Source organism: Perognathus longimembris, chromosome 2, assembly GCF_023159225.1.
Source record: "Perognathus longimembris pacificus isolate PPM17 chromosome 2, ASM2315922v1, whole genome shotgun sequence".
NCBI lineage: Eukaryota > Metazoa > Chordata > Mammalia > Rodentia > Heteromyidae > Perognathus > Perognathus longimembris.
In genome coordinates this window covers 19,858,920-19,880,277 of record NC_063162.1, presented here as the reverse complement: position 1 = coordinate 19,880,277, position 21,358 = coordinate 19,858,920, and the positions used below count along the sequence as shown (strand labels likewise).

General features: G+C 50.5%; 1 protein-coding gene across 1 annotated transcript in view; it reads right to left on the bottom strand.

Annotated features, from left to right (window-relative positions):
• The window catches only part of Col17a1 (collagen type XVII alpha 1 chain), a 50,927-nt gene that overhangs the window by 13,929 nt on the left and 15,640 nt on the right, over positions 1–21,358 (bottom strand). Inside the window, exons 10-35 of the mRNA XM_048338308.1 lie at positions 20,175–20,333; positions 19,239–19,310; positions 17,552–17,623; positions 16,325–16,396; positions 15,566–15,727; positions 15,140–15,220; positions 13,907–13,951; positions 12,463–12,639; positions 11,125–11,340; positions 10,773–10,802; positions 9,880–9,906; positions 9,142–9,168; positions 8,999–9,061; positions 8,263–8,367; positions 7,810–7,872; positions 7,120–7,155; positions 6,448–6,501; positions 6,177–6,212; positions 5,668–5,703; positions 4,379–4,441; positions 3,289–3,324; positions 3,009–3,080; positions 2,878–2,904; positions 1,902–1,937; positions 428–463; positions 65–145 (exon numbers count right to left, since the gene is read on the bottom strand). Coding sequence (XP_048194265.1) covers positions 65–145; positions 428–463; positions 1,902–1,937; positions 2,878–2,904; positions 3,009–3,080; positions 3,289–3,324; positions 4,379–4,441; positions 5,668–5,703; positions 6,177–6,212; positions 6,448–6,501; positions 7,120–7,155; positions 7,810–7,872; positions 8,263–8,367; positions 8,999–9,061; positions 9,142–9,168; positions 9,880–9,906; positions 10,773–10,802; positions 11,125–11,340; positions 12,463–12,639; positions 13,907–13,951; positions 15,140–15,220; positions 15,566–15,727; positions 16,325–16,396; positions 17,552–17,623; positions 19,239–19,310; positions 20,175–20,333 — 1,884 coding nt within the window. The remainder of the gene's footprint in view (positions 1–64; positions 146–427; positions 464–1,901; positions 1,938–2,877; positions 2,905–3,008; positions 3,081–3,288; positions 3,325–4,378; positions 4,442–5,667; positions 5,704–6,176; positions 6,213–6,447; positions 6,502–7,119; positions 7,156–7,809; positions 7,873–8,262; positions 8,368–8,998; positions 9,062–9,141; positions 9,169–9,879; positions 9,907–10,772; positions 10,803–11,124; positions 11,341–12,462; positions 12,640–13,906; positions 13,952–15,139; positions 15,221–15,565; positions 15,728–16,324; positions 16,397–17,551; positions 17,624–19,238; positions 19,311–20,174; positions 20,334–21,358) is intronic.

Below are 21,358 nucleotides of genomic sequence, written 5' to 3'. Positions count from 1 at the left end.
CCAAACATGGTCCAATGCAACCACAGCCTGCTGTTGATTGGGAAAAGCAAGAAAATGGACTGACCTGGGGTCCCTGGAGGTCCGGGGGGTCCCATGGCACCAGGAGGTCCTGGGGGCCCTGGGGCAGTGACTGTGGATAATTCCCCTGAAAACACAAAGTACATGGAGTGCTGAGCCCCACCATTCCTGCTCAGAGGTCCCGGCAACCCCAGCAGGCTGCGGGCCAGCTAGGCTGGCCAAGCCAACATCGCTGCCTCTCCTCACTAATTCCCTCTTGCCCTACCTGCTGATCCAGACTCAACAGCCACAGCCACATCCCACCCCAGCACCTGCCTGCCCACTGGTGTTTCTCAGAGGATGTCAAGGCAGATGCAGGTCACGTGCCACACATAGAGAACACAGGGACCATCTCTCCCAGCTTGCCTACCTGAAGTCATGACTCTTCCTGGAGCTCCGGGTTCTCCTGGGGGAAGCCAAGGAGGAGAGTGGTCAGATGGAAGGTTAGACGCTCAGTAAGTCACTTTCAAGGCGTCTCTGACTACACTGGAGGTACTTGGGGGCCTCTCATTTTCCAGCTGACGGCATTTTAAGAAATGGAAGGAGGCCTGCGGGACGCACTGAGTGCAATCTCTCGGGCTTGAGTATCTGTCTTCTCTCCCAGGTTGGGCTTCATGGGGGAGGTTGGGAATGCTCACTCTGAAGGGATGACGAGAGCATCATGCCATGGCCTCTTCTCTCCCTGAGAATTGCCCAAAGGTCAAAGAACAGAGGCTGTGAGCCCAGGAGGCAGAGTGAGAGAGTCCCCGAGTGCTACTCAGGGTTCTAGTTCCTTGGGCTTAGTGAGGGGGGCTGGGCAGCCTGAAAGGGGCTCTGCTGTTAGTAAGCTGAGAAATCCCGAGTTACAAAACGGTTCCCAGTTCTTCTCTGCCATGCGTCTCTGGTGCTGGGAATGCAAATGTGAGTGAAGGACTTTCAGAAGAGAGTATGGAATTCGTATGTCTGCAAACAGATTCACGGGGGCGGTGTGCCTCTCACTGATAGCCCATGGATGGCTTGGGGAGGGGAAGGGAGTGGAGCAGAACGTAGAAAAGCTCCTCAGGCCTAGGCATGTGGCTCAGTGGTAGGGCGCTTGCCTAGCATGCAGACGTCCTAGGTTTGACCCCCTGTACTCAGTCCCATAAGCCTCTCAACTGAGCGTCCTTGAGAGGACTCTTTCCCTTTCTGAAGTTCTGTGAACAATAAAAGGACAGGCAAGACTTTGATGACCTTTGCACACCAAATCCAGGTGTGTGTGTGTGTGGGGGGGGTGAGGTCAAGTTAGGAGAAAGCACTTGAGTTTGTTTTATTGGAATACAGTCCAGTCACTGGTGACGTCCCTTCCTGTGCATCTTGTCCAGGGACATGTCTGAAATCCCCATGGGCAAGAAGTCACAGAAGGGCAGAGTTCCTGCAAACCTACTCGGCCTCATGGAAGGCACCATCCCTGAACAACCCACAGGCCCAGAGTTATGTCTGCCTTGGGAAGTATGCACACCATACTTCCATCATTTTAGGGTTATATTTATTTATCCTGAAAAAAACTCCTTGGCCCAACTTGTCACTGGAAAGGGAGGCAAATCAGCTGATGAGAAGCTTTGGGGATACAGCACCCTTCTTCATCTTCCTGCCAAATGGCCTATAGCCATGAAATGGAGGCTTCGGTTTGGGAATGGAGTCGCTGAGAACCCAGGACCTGGTTTCTCAGCTTAGATCCCTGGGCTTCCCACCTCAGCCTTCTGCTGGAGCCACTAGATGCCACTGTTGGTCCAGGCTGTGGTCAGAGAAGGACGGCCCGCCTGTCACTCCCTCCCTTGCGCACATATGGCCACTGGAAAGAATATTTTATCTGGAAAATCACTTACCTCGAGTCCCTGGTCTGCCAGGGCTGCCGGGAAGTCCTGATGTGATCAAACACAAGTCAGTCAGGATAATTAAGGTCCAGCCATTCCACATGCCCTTGGGCAGCAACCAGGGCTCTGTCACTCAGCACAGCTACACTAGCTGGCCCATTGAAGCCCCGAGACCCATAGTCTGGCTTTCAGCTTCCCTGGGGATAAGGATCTTATCTTAGCCCTGTCCCTCCCTCAGGGAAATGGGGCAAATGGCTGGGGTTGAGGCCAGGCAGCATTTGAGGCCTCAGCTTTGGAGGGTCCCCAGTCCCTCTGGGCTGTGAGTGTTCAGGCATTTATTTGCAAAGCTACCACTGATCCTCTTGTCCCTGCAGACTAGGGGCGGGGCCTGCTGTTTCCAGAGCAGTGGCACTTGCCTATAGCTACTCAACTTGTCACCGGGGACGGTTTGAAGGATGTCACTGGGCATCCAGAGTTTGAGGAGTTGCTGCTTGGCTTCCTTCTAACTCTTTGCCTAATTTCCTTTAGGAAACGAGTGACTGGGTTGTACAACGATTTCTCAGGCCCAGATCGATAGTGCAAGATGGGCTTTCACACAGAGGCTGGCCCACACAGGATGAGAATGAAGGGGTGCTCACTTTCTCCTTGCCAGCAGAGGAGCATGGGTCTTTATTGACTTAACAGGATTCCTGGCCAGCATTGGCCCCCATGGGTGGTGTGGGTCTGTTAGCTGGCATTCCTGCCCCAGAGGGAGACAGAGCAAAGATAGGCAGAATCTGCATCTAATTTGACCTCATTGCTACCAGAATGGCATTGTAGATTGTTCTGTCTATATTCCTTCTTAAGGTGCTTCTGAGACTCACAGTGAGTCTGTGTTTGCTGGGAGGTTCAGGGAGGAGACAGCAGTGTTAAGTGACAGAAGTGCTGGCTAAGGGCCTGTCCTTGGAAGAAGTGGGAGGGGGCAGCTAGGAGTAACCTGATGACTCACCCTGAGGTCCCTGGGGTCCTGTGAGACCTGCCAAAAGTAAGAGACAAGGGACAAGAGTTGAAGAGAGGAGGGCCACTCCTTAAGAACCACACCTGCAAGAGGGCTTTGCCTGTATCTTCCTGCCCTGTTACCTGGCTTTCCTGGGTCTCCAGAAGGTCCTGGAGGACCACGGGTCCCAGGTATCCCTTTCAGACCTTGTTCACCTGGAGAGAGGATGAATGATGAGAACACCTGATCTGCCGTCCCTTCTGAGCCTGTAACTTGCTGGCGGGTGGACAGGTGGAGGAAGTAGCCTCATCTGCCCTTCTGACATAATGGAGGGGTTTGGGGCTGCGTGCAGGGACACGGGTAGGACAGGAGTAGGAGGCTAGGGCAGGTAGTGAGCATGCAGGTAGCAGAGCAGTAACCAACCTCTTGGGCCTTGCTGTCCGTTGAGGCCAGCGGGGCCTGGGAAAGCAGAAAAGCAACGTCCATCAGTTACTCTAGGGGAAATTTAGGTAACTCCCTCTACTCCTCAATAGCCTTGGAGCACACGGCCTCCCATCCCAGGTGGGGAGCCCATGGTGCCCTTCCCGTGGCCATCAACTTCAGGAGAGACCCTTTTATGGTGACACCTCTGGACCCAGCCCTCTCCTCGCCCCTTCCCCTGAGCCAGCAGTGGTCCATTTGATGGCAGAGAACAGCCCAGGCCTCTGCATCGCCATTAGAGCTCGGATGTCCCTGAGCATCTGACTTATTTGCTTGAGAACTGGGCAGTCAAGGCCCTCCAGGTTCTGTCTTCTGTGCCCTAGGCACCATACGAACTTCTATCCAAGGGAGGGAGGGTCCTTATGCAATCATGGCTCCTTCTCACCTCTGTGTTTTACTCACATTGCCCTCTCTGCATGGACACTTATCCAAGCTGGTTGTACTAAAAATTGCCCTAAGATTTTAGGACTATCCGACATGCTACCCTTCTCCCTTGGGAAGAAATTTCTCCCTCAACCATATCCTCACAGCCTTTGGTACCGATCATGCCCCCTTTCACGAGCCTTGTCTCCCCTTGAAGGGCTAAGTGTCTTCCTTGCCTGGCATCTTTATTCATCCTGCACACACTCAGTGCTTACTAATAGTTGGTTAGATGAATGAGAGGGGCTTAAGCCCCCTTTGGGACGTAAAGGACCCCATGCCTGGCTGACTGGCATCTCGGTGAAGTTTTCCCCAAAGGGTGGCAGCTTGGGGGGGCTCAAAAGACCTCAACTGTTTTCTGTCCTCAGCAGGCAGGGGGAAGCCAGAGTGGCTGGCCAGTGCCTGGCCAAGCCTGACCCAGAACAGCAAGAACCCCTACAAGAGCTGCAGCTCATGAGCCCCAGGAGCAATGGCCAGCCCAGGACTGGCCTGTAGGAAGACTAGTTCAGGGCTGGGCGGGGGACAGTGCAGAGGAGGCAGCTCTACAAAAGGGGCTTGTTCAGGGCCATCCCAATGGGCAGAACCACTGCATTTGCTCCATGGAGCTACTTACCCACTGCTCCTTTGGCTCCAGGCTCACCCACAGCCCCAGGCAATCCTCTCACGCCTGGCTCGCCTGCAAAAGCCCCAGGACCAGAGTCAGAGCTATGTGGGCTTTGATCGTGGTAGCATGCACTCATCTCTCTAACCCTAACCTGCACCCCATTCTACCCAGAGGAGCAGGAAGAGATCATTGCTGTTTTTTTTTTTTTTTTTTTTTTTTTTCCAGTCCTGGGCCTTGGACTCAGGGCCTGAGCACTGTCCCTGGCTTCTTCCCGCTCAAGGCTAGCACTCTGCCACTTGAGCCACAGCGCTGCTTCTGGCGGTTTTCTGTATATGTGGTGCTGGGGAATCGAACCTAGGGCCTCGTGTATCCGAGGCAGGCACTCTTGCCACTAGGCTATATCCCCAGCCCTGCTGTTTGGTTTGAAGGCCAAAGCCACCTGACACCTCCCTCCACCCCCCCACCCCTACCCCCCCACCCCTGTTCCCAGGCAGCAGGTGTAGACTGACCCAGGGACCGCATGTGATCTGAAGGAGCGTGTGCATGAATGTGTATGAATACAGTTAGTTTCCTTGGAAACAGAAAGCTGACCATCCAAGTATTATTACTCTCAGGTTCCTTTTAAATTATGTCAGTTTGCAGGAAGTGGCTGAGCGGGTGCTGTGGTGTGAGCTTTCTGTTTGGAAATTGCTGATTAATTTTCCCGACTTGATTTCCCTAAAGAGCATAAACTGCTCTTTCTGATTCTAATGGTTTAGACTGTGTGCTGATGCTTTCTTCGCTCCCATTCACGCCTCTACTTTAACTTCTGTGTGCTTTGTCTAGACACATTTCTTGAAGGTCTTTCTTCCTTTCTTTCTTTCTCTCTTTCTTTCTTTCTTTCTTCCTTCCTTCCTTCCTTCCTTCCTTCCTTCCTTCCTTCCTTCCTTCCTTCCTTCCTTCCTTTCGTTCTTTCATTCTTTTTGTGTATCAGTATTGGGGCTTGAATTCACTTGCTCTTAACTTTTTTTTTCCTCTCAAGGTTGGTGCTCTGCTACCTGAGCATTCTTCAACGTCTAGCTTTCCTTTTGGCTGGTTAATTTGAGATGAGACTCTCTTGGAATTGTCTTCCTGGGCTGGCTTTGAACTGTGATCCTCAGATCTCAGCCTCCTGAGTAGCTAAAATCATAGGTGTGAGCTTCCAGTTCCTGGCTTTCCTTGAAGGCCTTGAAACAGAAGTTCTGTCTTATCTTAGCATATGTTCCCCACTTCCAGGGATGGGTGTATTTTTTAAAAAGCCATGAATGGGAAGCACTGACCTGTGAGGCCGCGAGGTCCTTTCTCACCCTGGTCCCCTAAAACAGACACAGGAGAGGTAAGGTACTATCATTTGGTAGCAAGGGAAACAATCTCCCCCAAATAATAGAGGTGCCTGAGTGGCAAGATGCTGGCAAGACCCGACATTGACGAAGCTCCAGGAGCTTATTCCATCTCTTGCGGGGCAAATCCCATCCACAGACAGGTCCCCAGCCCCTGGCATGGCACATGTGGGGTGTCCTGGGCACAAGGAGAACCAGACCAGAGGACAGACACCTCAGAAGGTGCACTCTGAGGTCCATCCACGATGATCATGTGATGTTGGTACTTTGTTTCCTCATTGTGCCTCAGTTTCCTCAAGAGACTAGAGTGAGCTCTCAGCTCCCTCTTAATCTCAGGGCCCTAGAACTAGAGTAATATGTGTCCTCAGACCCTGCATCAGGGATGGCCTCTGGGTGCCTAAGACAGGGGAACCTGTGCTGGGAACTGAACAACAGTGGCAACAGCATACCTTTGGGTCCTGATGGTCCCATAAGCCCTTTGTCACCTGAAAAGGAAGCAGACATTTTGCTGTAAGGAGCCTTGCAGCGGGTGATCAGAAAGGGTCAGTGTGTGCCTCTGAGGCAGGCAGCATCCTCTCCATCTGAACTCACTCCCACCACCACCCCCCCCCATTACACTTACTAGCTACATGCTCATCGTGTCCTCCCCTCCTCCAGCCTCCTCCCCTTAGACCTAGCGGTGTGACAGTCCCTCCCTCCCAGGCCCTCCCCTTAGCTCACCTTTGATCCCAGGGAGCCCCACTTCACCTCGAAGCCCTTGGGGACCTACAGAGCCTGCCCAGTAGAGGAAAACATGGGTGGATCAATGTCCCATCTCCCAAGCGATAGACACACAAGTACACTTGTGCACACACATTCACCACACAGGTGTAGACACACAGTTGCATGCACATCATCACACAGGAACACACACACACACACACACACACACACACCCTAGAGTAAAAGTCAAGGGCTGCTTTTCCTGTCTCCCATGATACTGCTATATGATCCTTGTCCAGGTTCCTTGTTCCTGTCAATCACCAGGCTCTGGCTTTAAAGTATATGATAGAACCCCAGAAGAGACATGAGCTGTGACTCAAGATCCTGACAGTAGCAGGACAAGAGTTTTGTCCAGAATTTTGAGATGAAGCAGGTGCTTGCTCAGGTAAGAGCAAGATGGAAACTTCCTATTACTGAAGTTGCTGGAGGGTTTCAGGCCCATGTAACACCCCCCCCCCCCACTGGACAGGACCACCCAAATCCAACCACAGGAGATTCATCGTGGGGGTTAATTTTGTGTCTCTAGGAAGCCATCTTTATAAACATGGCTTCTCTTGCTTTGAAAATACTTGGCTCTCCTTTTAACAAGCACCAGAAAGGGCACCCATTTATAAGAAGCAGCACACTGACCCGGAGGACCCTGTGGGCCAGGAGAGCCACTGGAACCTGAGAAGAAAGACAAGACAGTCAGTAGAGGTTAGGTACAGGCCAGGGACACCGGAGCCCAGGGCGAAGAGCAGGTAGGGAGTTCACTGCCAGGTGAGGGTTGCGTGAGTCAGTGATGGTGTGGGTACTTGCCAAGACCCCACATCTGAGGGCCAGCAGCGGTCCCAGTGCAGTGTCCTCTATGGATGGGCTACAGCTGGGTGGGGGTAGGAGACCCTTGCTCTTTTCTGACCAGAGGAAGATGTTCTGGTCAGGACTGGGGTGGTGACCAGATGGCATCACACTGTGAGAAGGAGTCCATCCATTGTGCAGACCTGTGACCTTCAATGTGTGTCTCTGGGCCCCAGTTGGAGGAGAAAGTGGTCTCGCTTAAGATTTCCTGTGTGATCACCCACCCACAGGGTCCACACAATGTGGCCACAGAACAGAGATGGAAATGGGGTCCTCACTCCACTCTGGGGCCACAATGATAGCTGCAGCCTTGGATCTTAGGGATTCTTTTGTGGGGGAGATACCCTGGAGGACACTTGGTTCTGCCTAGGCATGAAGCAGCAGGCTAGTGTTGTCCGCCACCCCAAGGTCTGCTACTCTGGGATCCATTCCTGAGATTTCCTCTCTGGTAGGCTTGGATTCCATCCTGGGCACTTGACATACCTTTGGGGCCCACAGAACCTGGAACACCAGGAGGGCCCTGAGGACCCACATCACCAGCAGCACCTGAGGAGAAATGGAGGAGGGACAACTTTGCAAGGGTTCTGCAAAGCCCATATCCTCCCATGCCACTCCACCACCCTGCCTGCCCTTTGGTCTCCACCTTGGCCTTACTGCACTATGGAAAGACTATTTCTTTAGAAGCCTTTCTCAAGGCCCAAGGCTTGCAGCCTGTTCCACAGCCCTGGGCCTGTACCCAGACACCATTGTTAATTGTGTCTCCATAGGGCCTAGATGGATCCCAGCTGAAGGTAAGCAAGCACACAGTATTAGTGAGGAAGGGAGGTCAGCAGATGAAAGGAAGAAAGAGGAGAAGGAAAGAAGGAAGGAAGGAAAGAAGAAAGGAAGGAATGGAGGGAAGGAATCAACTTTCTTGGTAAAAGAGTTGCCTCTTACCTCGGTCTCCTTTCTCACCAAATCCAGGAGGCCCTGGTTCACCTCGAGGTCCCATGGGGCCTTCTCGCCCTCTCTGGCCCATGGGTCCTTCCACGCCGGGATCTCCTGAAGACAGGAATAGGCAATTGCAGTTGAGGTCTCTTGCTGGAGCCAAGGACTCCACGTGTGGCCTCTTACTGCAGGCAGAACCCTGGCCTGGAGTCTCTTCCTTAGCCCCTGCAATCTCAGCTCAGCCCAGAAGCCAAGGTGACCTTTTGAAAATGGAAATTGATCACATCCCACCAAGCTGTAATGGCTTCTCATCTCTCTCCCAGTGAAAGCTGACATTCTTAGGGTGACCTTGAGGTCCCACAAGTGACCTCCTTCCCTTGGCCATCTCTGTAGCCTCTCCAGGTTCCAGCTTCCTCCTTGAACTTGCCTTTGGAGTCTTAGGTGGCTGCTGTCTCTGTTCAAGTCCTTGCTCCCTGATTTCCTGTTTAACCCCTGTGAACAGTGACTCCCAATGTCCACCTGGCTGCCTTTCCTGTCTCGTATCCCCTCCCCCACCTCCTACATGTTTCATGTAACTGTCATGCTCTGTCACCAAATGTGAGCTCCATGACCGTGGGGTGGAGCCCCCAGCTTCTTTGCTTCTCTGACTTGGTCTCCTGAAACAGGGCTTGGCACATAGCAAGTGTTAAATGCTTCTTGAATAACTCCACAAGAGAATAAATGAATGGAAAAGTCTGCTTCTTACCTAGGCTTCCTTTTTGTCCCTTTGGTCCTTCAGGACCAGGGTGGCCCAGGGGCCCAGGGTTACCTGCAGATACAGGAGAAGACCTCAGCAACTAGATCCTCCACAAGCAGCAGCCCCACACCAGCAGCAGGGGGATTACATACCTATAACCCCAGGGGGCCCTCGGTCTCCTGCGTGAACAGAGGTAAGAGAGATGTCAGCCAGAGGACCTGGCTCAGTTCCCTATGGGAGCCCATGGGATTCAGGTAGGGCTGCCCAGGTGAGCAAATAAAACTACACATATCCACTCTCAGTGGGTTTGCAGATATACCACAAATATAGATGTGTGTATTTTAGTTCAAATATATCCTAAAAAATTCACAGGAGCAAACTTAATGTGCTGCTTATCTGCAACTCAAATATAATTGAGAATCTTGTATTTCACCTGCAGGTTGTAGAGCACTGGAACCCTAAGTCCTCCCCCCTCCCCCCAGCCAGGGAGGGAGGGGTGTGGGCTTCAGGCTGGAGCCTTGGAAGAAAGGGGCTTGGGGCAGCAACTCAGATGTATGTGTAAGGATGAGGAGGGTGGTCAGGGAATCATGAAAGGAATGAAGAGAGTTTAACTGGAGGACTGTCAAGTGGCGGGATCCTGGCTTCTGCCCTAGGGTGTCTTGGAAAGCCAGGTGGAGCTGGGGACAGGGGTGACCTTGTTATTGACAATCATGAGTCTCAGTATGGAGTGGGCAGTCCTGGTCACAGAGTCACCTGGGGGGACCAGGACTTGAGATTCCTGACCCCATCCACCCCTGCTGAATCAGACGCTTGGGACTGGGCCCAGAATCCTCCGATAAATCTTCCATACACAGAAGCTGGCCTGCCCCAAATGTCTACAGAATACTTACCTTTAGGACCTTGACTTCCCATGTCACCTAAAACCAGAAAGACATCAAAACGGTGAGATGGGTGAGAACCCAGAGCCATGTGAGAACATGTGGACCATATGCCAAGAGCATCCTCTCCTCTCTATGGTACTTGGGCATGTCATCGGGCCTCCCCTTGTCCCTTCCCCTGCTAAGAACCTCTAAAGCCAATTCTCAGCTCCCCAGTAGACAATAACATCGTTCAGCTTCTCTCTCTTCCATTTGGACAAAACAGAAAGAGAGAAAAGCTGGGCGCCGGTGGTTTGTGTCTGTAATGATAACTACTTGAGAGGCTAAGACCTGAGGATCATGGTTCAAAGCCAGCTCCAGCAGCAAAGTCTTATGTCCAATTAACCACCAGAAAAGCAAAAGTAGACCTATGGCTCAAAGTGGTAGAGTGCTAGCTTTGAGCAGAAAAGCTCAGGGACAGTGCTCAGGCTGCGTTCAAGCCTCCCCACCAACAAAAATGAAAGAAGAAATAAGGAAGGAAGGAAGGAAGGAAGGAAGGAAGGAAGGAAGGAAGGAAGGAAGGAAGGAAGGAAGGAAGGAAGGAAGGAAGGGAGAGAGGGAGGGAGGGAGGGAGGGAGGGAGGGAGGGAAGAAGGGTGGGATGGAGGGAGGGAGGGAGGGAGGGAAAAGAGTGAAAGAAGGAGAAAAAAGAAAGGAAGGCAGAGAGAGAAAGAGAGGAAGGAAGGGAGGGAGGGAGGGAGGGAGGGAAGAAGGAAGGAAGGAAGGAAGGAAGGAAGGAAGGAAGGAAGGAAGGAAGGAAGGAAGGAAGGAAGGAAGGAAGGAAAGAAGGAGTTTCCCATTTAGCCCAGAGCCCCCACATCCAGCTGCAGGAAAGAGACCAGGAAAGGACTCAGATCTCCACAGTACCTTTGGGGCCAGGACTTCCTCGGAGGTTTCCTACAGGAGAAAGAAAATCCTGAGTCAGTATGACAACTTGCATGAACCTTACACACATTAGAGCCGGTTACAGCTTGCAGGAGGATATGGAAGCTAGCACTAGGAATCAGATTCTACACAGAGCTGTTCCATGATCCTGAGCAATTCTCCCCTTTAGGACTCAGTTTCCCTAGTAGTGAAATGGGATCCTAGTCCTGGTTTTCCTGCCTTTCAGGGCAATGGAAGAGAAGATGGGAGGAGGAGAGAGGGAGGTACCCACAGCATCCCCACACAGCAGCAGATGGCTGTGGGCAAGCTTGCCTGGCTTCCATTATCCTCTTACCATTTTCCTGTTCCATCATTAGCTTGTTCCTCACGAACAGCCACAGTGCCTCCTGGTTGAGGCCATCGAGCCCCGCTTTGCTGTCTCCTGTGCCAGGCGCCACACCCTGGAGGCGATCCTTGCTGCTTCTTTCTACCTTTTCCTCAAAATACAGCACGTTACTTCTGATCTTCTCCAGCTCATCCACGCGAGCCTTCAGCTTCCTCACCTCCTCAGCTGCAACAGACAGATGCATGCAGTCAGCAAGACCCTGAACCTTGCAGATGCTCCTTGTGGAAAGCCGGCCATGGGGTTCCGCGTCTAGGGCCATCTTCATGCCTCTGGTCACATCTTGCTGGAATACTCACGCAGAGACCATCTGTGTGGCCAATATGTGGGTTTTTTTTTTTTTTTTTGCCAGTCCTGGCTGGGCCTTGAACTCAGGGCCTGAGCACTATCCCTGGCTTTTTTTATTTTTTATTTTTTGCTCAAGGCTAGCACTCTGCCACTTGAGCCACAGCACCACTTCTGGCCGTTTTCTATATATGTAGTGCTGGGGAATCGAACCCAGGGCTTCATATATACGAGGCGAGCACTCTTGCCACTAGGCCATATTCCCAGCCCCAATATGTGGGTTCTTCTACTTCTTCTTTCTCTCTCTCTCTTTTTTTTTTTTTTTTTTGGTGCTGGTCCTGGGGCTTGAACTCAGGGTCCGAGCCCTGTCTCTGAGCCATTGTGTTCAAGGCTAGGCCCTACTACTTGAGTCGTATCTTCACTTCTGGCATTTTGCTGATTAGTTAAAGATAAGAGTCTCCTGACTTTCCTGACTGGGCTGGCTTTGAATCACAATCCTCACAACCTGAGCCTCCTGAGGAGCTAGGATTACAGGCACGAGCCATTGGTGCCCAGTGGGATTAGCTTAACACTCTCCTGGAGCCTTAAAGAAAGCTGGCTGGACAGTAGGTGCATCATTTTAGCTGGCTGACACAGCTTCCCCTCCCTCCCCCTGCAGTAAGAGATGACGGGGAAGGTGACATAGTGCTAGGAAAAGGCAACAGCAGCAAGGTGACCAGAAGACCTAGCTTTGTGGTTAAGGGTAGCCACGTTCACACAGCAGGCTGCCACAGCTGTGGCAAGTACGATGTGGCATCGGGGGCTGTCTTAGGGTCCTAGCACCCCAGCGGCAGCCCTGTGACATTGGCCAGGGGCCTCCTGGGGCTCAGCTTCCGGGGTCTACAGGAGCACAGGGCTTGTGCTAGTGAACTCAGACCCCTTGGCCCTGATGCTCCGACCATTCTTTGCAGCCTGCCCATCCCCCTGGAGAGGCGGAGGGCAGGACGATCGATTGGCGTTACCTACCCAGAGCGATGAGGCCGAACAGCAGCCCCAGGAGCAGCAGCCAGGTCAGCAGCAGGCCCAGCAGCCATTTCCACCAGGTACAGCAATTTCCACAGGGGCACCAGGCGGGCGCGCCCCCCCACGCCCCCCCACCGCCACCTCCACTGCCACCACCGCCACGGTCGTAGCCGTGGATTTCTGTGGAAGAAACAGGTAAGGTGAGACAGAAGGTCCCTGCCTTTTTTCCTTCCAAATCCTCGCTGGCTTTCGGTCACTTCCTGTGGGCCTGAGTGACTAAGGAGCAGGGATTTGCAAGATCTCGCGCAGCTCTGGGAACTCAGGGCTGTGGCCTGGTGAGCGGCAGAAGTTGACAATCCTGGGCTCCAGCTTTGTGTCTCGGACAAGGTCACCTAACCTTACTGATTTTTAAAAATATAGAATGGAGTTGAAAGATGACCTATTTCATCACCTGGTGGTTGAATTTGGCTGGGTGCTGGTGTCTGTCACCCTAGCCACTCAAGGAGGATGAGATCGGAGGATCGTGATTCCAAGCCAGCCCAGGCTGACAAATCCAAAGGACTGCTAATCTCTAACTAGAAAAAAGCTGGAACTGGCAGAACACCAGCCTTGAGCAACAAAGCCAAGCAAGAGCATAAGGCTTTGAGTTCAAGCCCCAGTACTGGCACAAAATCAAACAAACAAACAAATAAATGAAAACCAGTTGTTGAATGAAACAGTGGAGGATATGGCACTTGTTGGGAGGTTTGGAAATCTTTATTATTTTGAGTATCCATCTATCTACACACTGCCCTGCTTCGGATTAGGTCTAACCCTCACTTGATGTAGTTTCCCTCTTCTGTGGTTCCCACAGTGCCTAGAGTCTAAGAGGTATCTCATAAGCACAAAGCACGGGTTCAGAAGAAAAAGGGTGGTATGGAGTTGGGGACTAAGCTCAGTGGAATTGCACTGGTCTGGCAAGTGCAAGGCCCAAAGTTTGGTTTTCAGTTCTGCACAAACAAACAAAACAAAACAACAAGAAAGAGTGGTAGACTTGGGGTGCTGTTACCACAAGTCAGGGAGGAAGGGAGGGAAGGGCAGAAGGTGGAGCATGTGTGGTTCAATGTCATCTTAGGCTGTGTAGAAGGTTCTGTAGAGACCCATAGAAGCCCTGCTGTGTTGCTCCTGCTTTGATGGGAGGCCCTGGGCCTCAGAGCCCACAGTGGCTTCAGATTATGGGCAGCGGGGTCTGTGAAGCACTGTTCCCTGGGCTAGCTCCTTCAGTGGCTGCCTCTGGCCCTCAGCCTGCCCTCTGGTTTCTTACAATGTGCCCTGCTCCATTCTGGGATGGTAGGGAACCAGAGCTGCTGGCTCCTGTGGGCACTTGCTCCTGGCCAGGGGTCAACATCTGTCTATTAACCACAACCTCAGATCTGTCTGTCACTGCATGTCTCCCGTGCTTACCCACCTGCAGATGCGGCTTTGCCTTTTGCCGACATGGTCTTCAGGTCTCCTGAAAGAACAAACACGAGTTCGGGCCTGAGCATTTAGATTGGAAAAGCCAAGAAGCCAGCCCTTCATGTTGATCCAGGTAAGGCTTCAAGCAGCTTTGCCCCCAAGTGCCTTGCAGAATGGCAATGTGTAGCGACATCCAGTAACTCAATCCTTCTGCGTCTGGTATTTGTAATAAGTACATTAATGAGGACATGGTGTGGGCAGCATTGATAGGGCGAGGGTAGCACAGGGTTACTTATGAGACTCTGATGCTATTTGAAGACAGTATATGTGGGCTTGTATAGAATTTTCTAGAAACTTGTCCATAGCTTTCATCAGATTCTGAAAAAAGCTCTTTTGACTCCACAGCCCAACCTCACCCTTTAAATATGATTTCGAGTCACGTTCTGGTGCATTTGTCAGGATGATTGATAACTGAGTTAATTTGCATTTACTTAAAAATGGTCCATGACTTCACTTTCTCCTTCTTCCAACCTTCAGCAAATAAGAGATTCTATTGGGTCTTGTAAAGACATACAGTTACAAAGGACCCTGGATAATTGGGTAGGAAAGAAAAAGAAAAAGCTAGTGGGTGCTTTGGAGAGCATTTCTCTATTGGTGTCAGAAATCACCATAGAATTGGTAGGGTGAAAAAATATATAATTGTAGACACTTGAAAGGAAAGCTTCTATCAGTATCATGTACCTGAGTATCGCCTGGGGGTACTCATTAAGATGCAGCTTTCAGCTGGGCACAGGTGGTTGTGCCTGTCATCCTAGCTGCTTAGGAGGCTAAGATCTGAGGATGGAGGTTAGAAGCTATCCTGGGCAGGAAAGTCCATGAGACTTTTATCTCCAATTAACCACCAAAAAGCAGGAAGTGGAGCTGATGCTCAAGTGGTAGAGCACTAGCCTTGAGCACAAAAGCTCAGGGACAGTGCCTAGGCCCTAAGTTCAAGTTCCAGGACACACACACACACACACACACACACACACACACACACACACACACACACACCAGCAGCTTTCTTCTCAGCAGGTCTAGAGGGTGGAGGCGCCCTGGATTCTGCAATTCTAACATGCTCTCTGAGTGAGGCCAGTGCCCAGGTCCATAGAACCCAGTCTGCAGAGCAATGCCAATGTCTTAGATGACAGATGCAGTGTGGCTTTGTTGAAGATAAGGTAGATAGGGTCAGGCTTGTTCTTACCATTAGTATCTGCCTTTAGGCTGGTATCGGCAGTGTAGGCAGCCTGCTTTTCTTTTTTCAAGGTGTCTTCTGAAAAAGAAGCTGTACACAAAACCCATGATAATCTGGTACAGTTTCGAACTTCCCAACCTGCCTCGATCCCATAACTGCTTGGGGAGACCAAGGTTAGCCTGGTATGAAAACAGCTCAGCTTTGTTAGGATTAATCGGTTAGACTCTGATCACCCAAAGACTGGAGTTTTCCTGGCTTATCTGTATTCAAGGAAGACCCTGAAACACCATTTGGGCAAGGCTTTTTCCATTAGGATGGGAAATCTGTGGTTACATGATTAAATCCGTTCAAACCACCTTGCCAGGACATCTGTGCTACCATACAATTTGGCTCTTTGCCTTCCTTTCCAAGCCTGAGTCACACAGCCTGACGTACTTGCAGTAATGCTGGCCGGGGAGGCAGTAAAGACCTTCCCACTGTCCTTGGTCATGATCAACAACTCCATGTCCTTTTTGGCTGGCACATTGTCTTTCTCCAGGATCAGGAACTTACAGTCTTTGTGCAAGAGGTCATCACTGTGGACACTGGTGGTACAGGCTGGGGAGAAAAGTCATGGTGAGAGCAAGGAAAAGGTGCCAGGAGAAGGGAAAGGAAAAGACACAAGCAGCAGAAGGGGGAAGCAAAGAAAGATTAGTGAGAGTGAGTGAGGGCTCTCCTGTTCTCAGTGTTCTGTAAAGGATCTTGGGACCAAGAGTATCTCTCCCTGCCAAGCTGGGCCTGGCCTCCAGGAGGGCGGGTCGATGACAGAAGTGCCTGGTGATGGGTCTGTGGAACTGTTTCCCTACCTGGAGACACAAGATCTTCATCAAATGGCTCAAAACCCCCCCTTTCAAGTGGTAGCTATGCTGGATTTATTTTACTTTCAGAGGGGAGCTTTTCCTGACCATCCATCTAAAGTACTCAGTCCCCATAGACATGTACCTGTGTCACTGGTTGCTTCCTTAAAATCGATGTCTTTTTTTCTCTAACTACCTTGTATCTTTGGTCTCATGTTTGCCATCTGCATGCTTCACAGCCACAACAACATCGGGGTGAGATGTGTCCGGTAATCCCCGAGCACACACGTGTTCTTTCCCTCTCCTAGTGCACCGAGGGCAATCCCCCTGTGTGCCAGGCTGACACGTCACCACGCACTCACCGCTGAAGTGGACACGCCAGCGCTCGCCACAGGAGGGTTCTGGGGCATGTTCTTCTTCACACCATAGGCTGCAAGAGAGGAATGGCTGTGGGCTTGGCCATCGTGGGAGGCGGCCCCTGTGGCTTAGGAACAGCTAGGACAGTCTCGGTGAGGAGGCAGCTTCGCCCGTGGAGAAGCAGCAGTTGAAATCAAGCCTCTGTCACCAGAGGGGCAGCAATAAGTACTTAGACAGGACAACCTTGGGTATGATCCTCCTTGTCCTTCAGAGGCTGTTTATTGGAGATAAGAGTCTCTCTCTCTCTCTCTCTCTCTCTCTCTCTCTCTCTCTCTCTCTCGTTGGTCATGGGGCTGGGTGCTGTCCCTGAGCTCTTCAGTTCATGGCTAGCACTCTACCACTTGAGCTGCAGCTCCACTTCCTTCTGAGACTGTATGAAAGGCCACTTCACCAGGAGGTTTTCTTGGACCTCTCCTTTCCCCTTTAGTCCCACTCTGCCCAGTGTATCCCTGAATTCCTATTGGCTTACACATCTGCTCATTGTCTCATATGTGTGCGTGCGTGCGTGCGTGCGTGCGTGTGTGTGTGTGTGTGTGTGTAGACTTTCTATTCCAACTAAGCAGCAGGCAAGTTGAAGGCAAGGGATAAGGCTTATTCCATCCCCTTCCTCCATCCCATGTTTACCAGCTGACTTGTTTAAAGTTGTGAGTTGTAATCTGAAGAGCTCAGTTGGGCCGTGAGAGGCACAGGGACATATCATAAGAGGGACATATCATAAGATGGAGATGCCATGACAGTACAGGCTTCCTTGTGTGTTAACTCACGATGGAGCCAGAAAGTGACTAAGGTTGGCATCCCTAGGTTGTGGGAGGGGGCTATTTCATTGATGGGAAAGTTTGACTGATCCTTTTTTTTTTTTTTTTTTTTTTTTTTTTGGTGCAAGTCCTGGGGCTTCAACTCAGGGCCTGGGTACTATTCCTGAGCATCTTTTGCTCAAGGCTAACACTCTACCACTCGAGCCATAGCTTCACTTTTGGCTTATTCTGTTTATGTGGTACCAAAGAATGGAACCCAGGGCTTCATGCATGCTAGGCAAGCACCCTACCACTAAGCCACATTCCCAGCCCTGATTGATCCTTCTCATTCCATTGATGAAAGGGGATATTGTAAATTGCAGCCTCAGAGGTATCGCTTCCCCAGCAGTGGGTGCCAAGCAGCAACTACTCACCTGTGGAAGTGGTGGCCGTGCCATGGGACAGGGCAGATGAGCTGGGACCCAGATTGTTCTGCATGCCAAACACTAAAAGAGAGATGGAAAGCAGGTGAGGACAGGATGTTCCTAGCCTCAGGATGGAGCCCCCACACCATTTTTGTGATGAACACCCTTGCAGAGCGCAGTCTCCCAAACTTCCTTGGTTACCACATTTTTAATGACAGGGTATGTTGTTTTCTTTTTAAAACATTCATGTATTTATTTGTTTAATTATTTATTTTGTTGGTCATGGAGTTTGAACTTGTGCCTGGGCTCTGTCCTTGAGCTCTTCTGCTCAAGCCTACCACTCTACCACTTTGAGCCATAGCACCATTTCTGGTTTTCTGGAGGTTAATTGGAGTTAAGAGTCTCTCAGACTTTCTGCCCAGGCTGGTTATGAACTGTGATCCTCAGAACTCAGCCTCCTGAGTAGCTAGGATTACAGGCGTGCATGAACCACCAGTGCCTGGTGTCAGGGTAATTGGTTCATGCTCCAATCTTCCTACTCAGACCACACTTTACTAACAGTTCCACTTGTTGAGTAGTTGTGACCATGCTCCTTAATTACAGTAGTAGTTCACCCAGGGTCTGGCATATAGTGTGGGAATGATGGGAATAGGATATAGATACATGGGAGCTAAAAGGCACCAGCTTGATAGACTCCTAGTTTTCCCTTCAACTCTTCTCCTGACTCAAACTTCACTCCTTGACCTGGCCTCTGGGCTTCAGAAGGCCATTCCTTCCTTGTCATAGCTTCATCCTATCTAGTGTTTGGGGTACAAGATCATGATTCCAGTATCAGCCCACCTTCCCTTAGGGCTTGGCTCAACAAGGACTTTGAAAACACAAACTAGCAAAGGTAGAAGAAATCAAGCATGAAGGCTGGGTCTTCTGAGTCTCTGGCCAATCTAATCATATTTGCAGTACACGAACAAAGTAAGCAAAGAAAGATCATGTGTCTTTATATTTACCAGTCACAGTGTCACAGGGAAAAGGGAGATTCTTTATAAACATAAAACAAAAAACAATTGGGGCTAGAGGCATGGTGCACATCTTGAGTTCAAGCCTCAGTGCTTTCAAATGCAAACCTATACACACATCCATCCATACATCCATACATATATCCACCCATACATACTTTTTGAGGCTGGCAACATAAACATGGACTAAAAAATGTATGTGTAAAAGTGAATACATATTTCTTTAAAAATAGTCATATGTTTGTACTGGAAGCCAGGCAATGACATTATTTACCCCAGTATAGTTACCCCAGTGAACAATTGCATTTATCAAAATTTTCTAAGAATATTATATTTACAAGAGCCTTCTAAATGAGCAATGCTTTCACCCTGAAAATGTTCTAATCTGTGACTCACAAGTACCCGTCTATTTCTCCACCTCTCTCAGAATATAAAGGGACCACCACAGAATAAGTTTATCTGTGTGAGGTCAGGCCCTCTCCCCTTAAGCCTTCCTTTTGGGGTTCTGAGTTCTGTGATTGTCTGCAGATTCTGTGCCTGCTGCCTTGAAAATGCAACTGGAGTGTGTGGAGGAAGATCCTTCCAGAAAAGAAAGCTCTAGACAGAGCTCCTGCCAGGAAAGAACCTTCTTGCCTTTTTCAGTAACCAGACTGGAAGAGGCCATTCAAGAGGGCAACACTGACCTGAGGAACAGGTGCTGATTCCCGGCTGCAGGCTAGGAGAGCAGGACGCCATGTTATTGGGAACGCCAAAGACTGCAGGGGGAACAGGAGGAGATAGGTGAGAAGGATGTCCAGCCCAGAGCAGGGCCAGAGACTCAGATACCATAGATGTGCCAGAAGGCATGCCACGACTGGGTTTTCATATTTTGTTACATGTTTTGTTTTTAGGAAAAACTTCATGTCCAGTTCTCTTGCCTTGAAGCACAACTTTGAACATCAGCCTGGTGATCTTGGGTTGGTTGATTAGACCTGGAGTTGACAGTGACTCCAGCCAAAGGCTCTCTTGTTAGTGGCCTTCTTTTATTGTATTTTGTTTTTTAACTTTTTGTGTGCGGGTCCTAAGACCTCAACTCAGGACCTGGTATGCTTGTCCCTGAGCTTTTGTGCTCAAGGCTAGTGCTTTACTACTTGAGTCACAGTTCCATTTCTGGATTTTTGGTGGTTAATTAGAGAGTCTTATTGATGTTCCTTCCTGGGCTGGCTTTGAACTCTGATCCTTAGATCCTTGAGCCTTCTGAGTAGCTGGGATTATAGGCATGAACCATTGGATCCCATCTACAACCCTCTAGAATTCAGAAAAATAATTCGTTGACTTGCTCAAGGTTCCAAGTCATTTCACATGGAGTGGCGCCTGCATCTGCTTCCAGTCTTCTTTTCCGTTATATTTCTTCTGACATCCCATGCTGGGTACACCTTTCTATGGGGGATCTGCCAGGAGCAGCAGCCTCTGGATTGAACTGAAGTTCCAGTGGGAATCCCTTGGGTCACTTGACTGTAGCACACCTCTCCAGGAAGTTCTGGGGATGGTGAATACCCCAGGAATCTTTCAGCAATAGAGCAGAGGCAGGATATGCCCATCGTGTGGGTGAGAAGAAGAGTGGGCAGCCTAGCACCTACCGGATCCTGCTGAGTAGGCGTTGGTGTTGAGGAGGGAGGAGCTCTGGGTTGTCACGTTGTTGTGATAGGTTCCCATGGAGCACCCAGCAGGCAAGGTAGAGGACCACATATGGGAGGGAAGGTTGGTATCCAGGACTGTAGCATCGTAGGTACCTGACACTGCGAACAGAAACATGTACTCAGTGAGGAAATGATCCACACTTCTCTGCTAGGAGAACTTCGTTGCCTGGACTTCCAGGGGCTTTTCTGGTTTTAGCACTGGGGATTGTGTACCCCAGGAACTCCCTGGGGGCAGTTAGTCATCCCACATTTGTGTGTGTGTGTGTGTGTGTGTGTGTGTGTATGTGTGTGTGTGTTTGCACTTGTCCTGGGGTTTGAACTCAAAGCCTAGGCGCTGTCCCTGAGCTTATTTTTGTTCAAGGCTAGCACTCTACCACTTGAATTGAACCACAGCTCTAATTCTGGATTTTAGGTAGTATATTGAAGATAAGACTCTCTCAGACTTTCCTGCCTGGGCTGGCTTCGAACCATGATCCTCAGATCTTAGTCTCTGGAGTAGTTGGGATTACAGGTGTGAGCCACTGGTGCCCAGTGCCATCCCACTTTTGACCATCAAGACCTGATCTCTTGGATTAGAGACTCTTGCCAACTCTCAGTAGATTAATTTTGCCAGAGCTCTATTAATTTCTTTCTAAACTTTCTCCTCACCTCCGAGTGGGCTATTCCCACAGGTGGTCTTCTTCTCTACCCCTTTCTGGCTCCTCTATCCTGAAAGATGCCCAGGAGCAGCTGCCTCTGGAACAGCAAATGAGACCCATCAATCCAGTCTCTTGCCAGACTTTCAGGCACCTCAGCAAAGGCAAGCCGAACATGGTGGGAGAGCACCTGCACAGCCACAGAGTAGCTTTACCTGCATACACAAACGTTCCCATGAGCTAACAGACCCACAGGTACTCTGTCCCGAAGAGGGCTCTTCCGGCTTCTTTAAATTGGACGCCAGTTCTGCCCAATCATTGTGTGAGAGGCCACACAGCGGTAATGTGCCCCGAGGCTTGCTTTTTGTAGGGCCTTCCACCCCTTTCCACATGGAGATCTAGATCCCCCCACCCCAGGAGTGAACAAGAGGGAAGCTTCCTGTCACGGCACACTTGGCTTCTTTTCTCCAAGGGTCTACTACTGTGTCT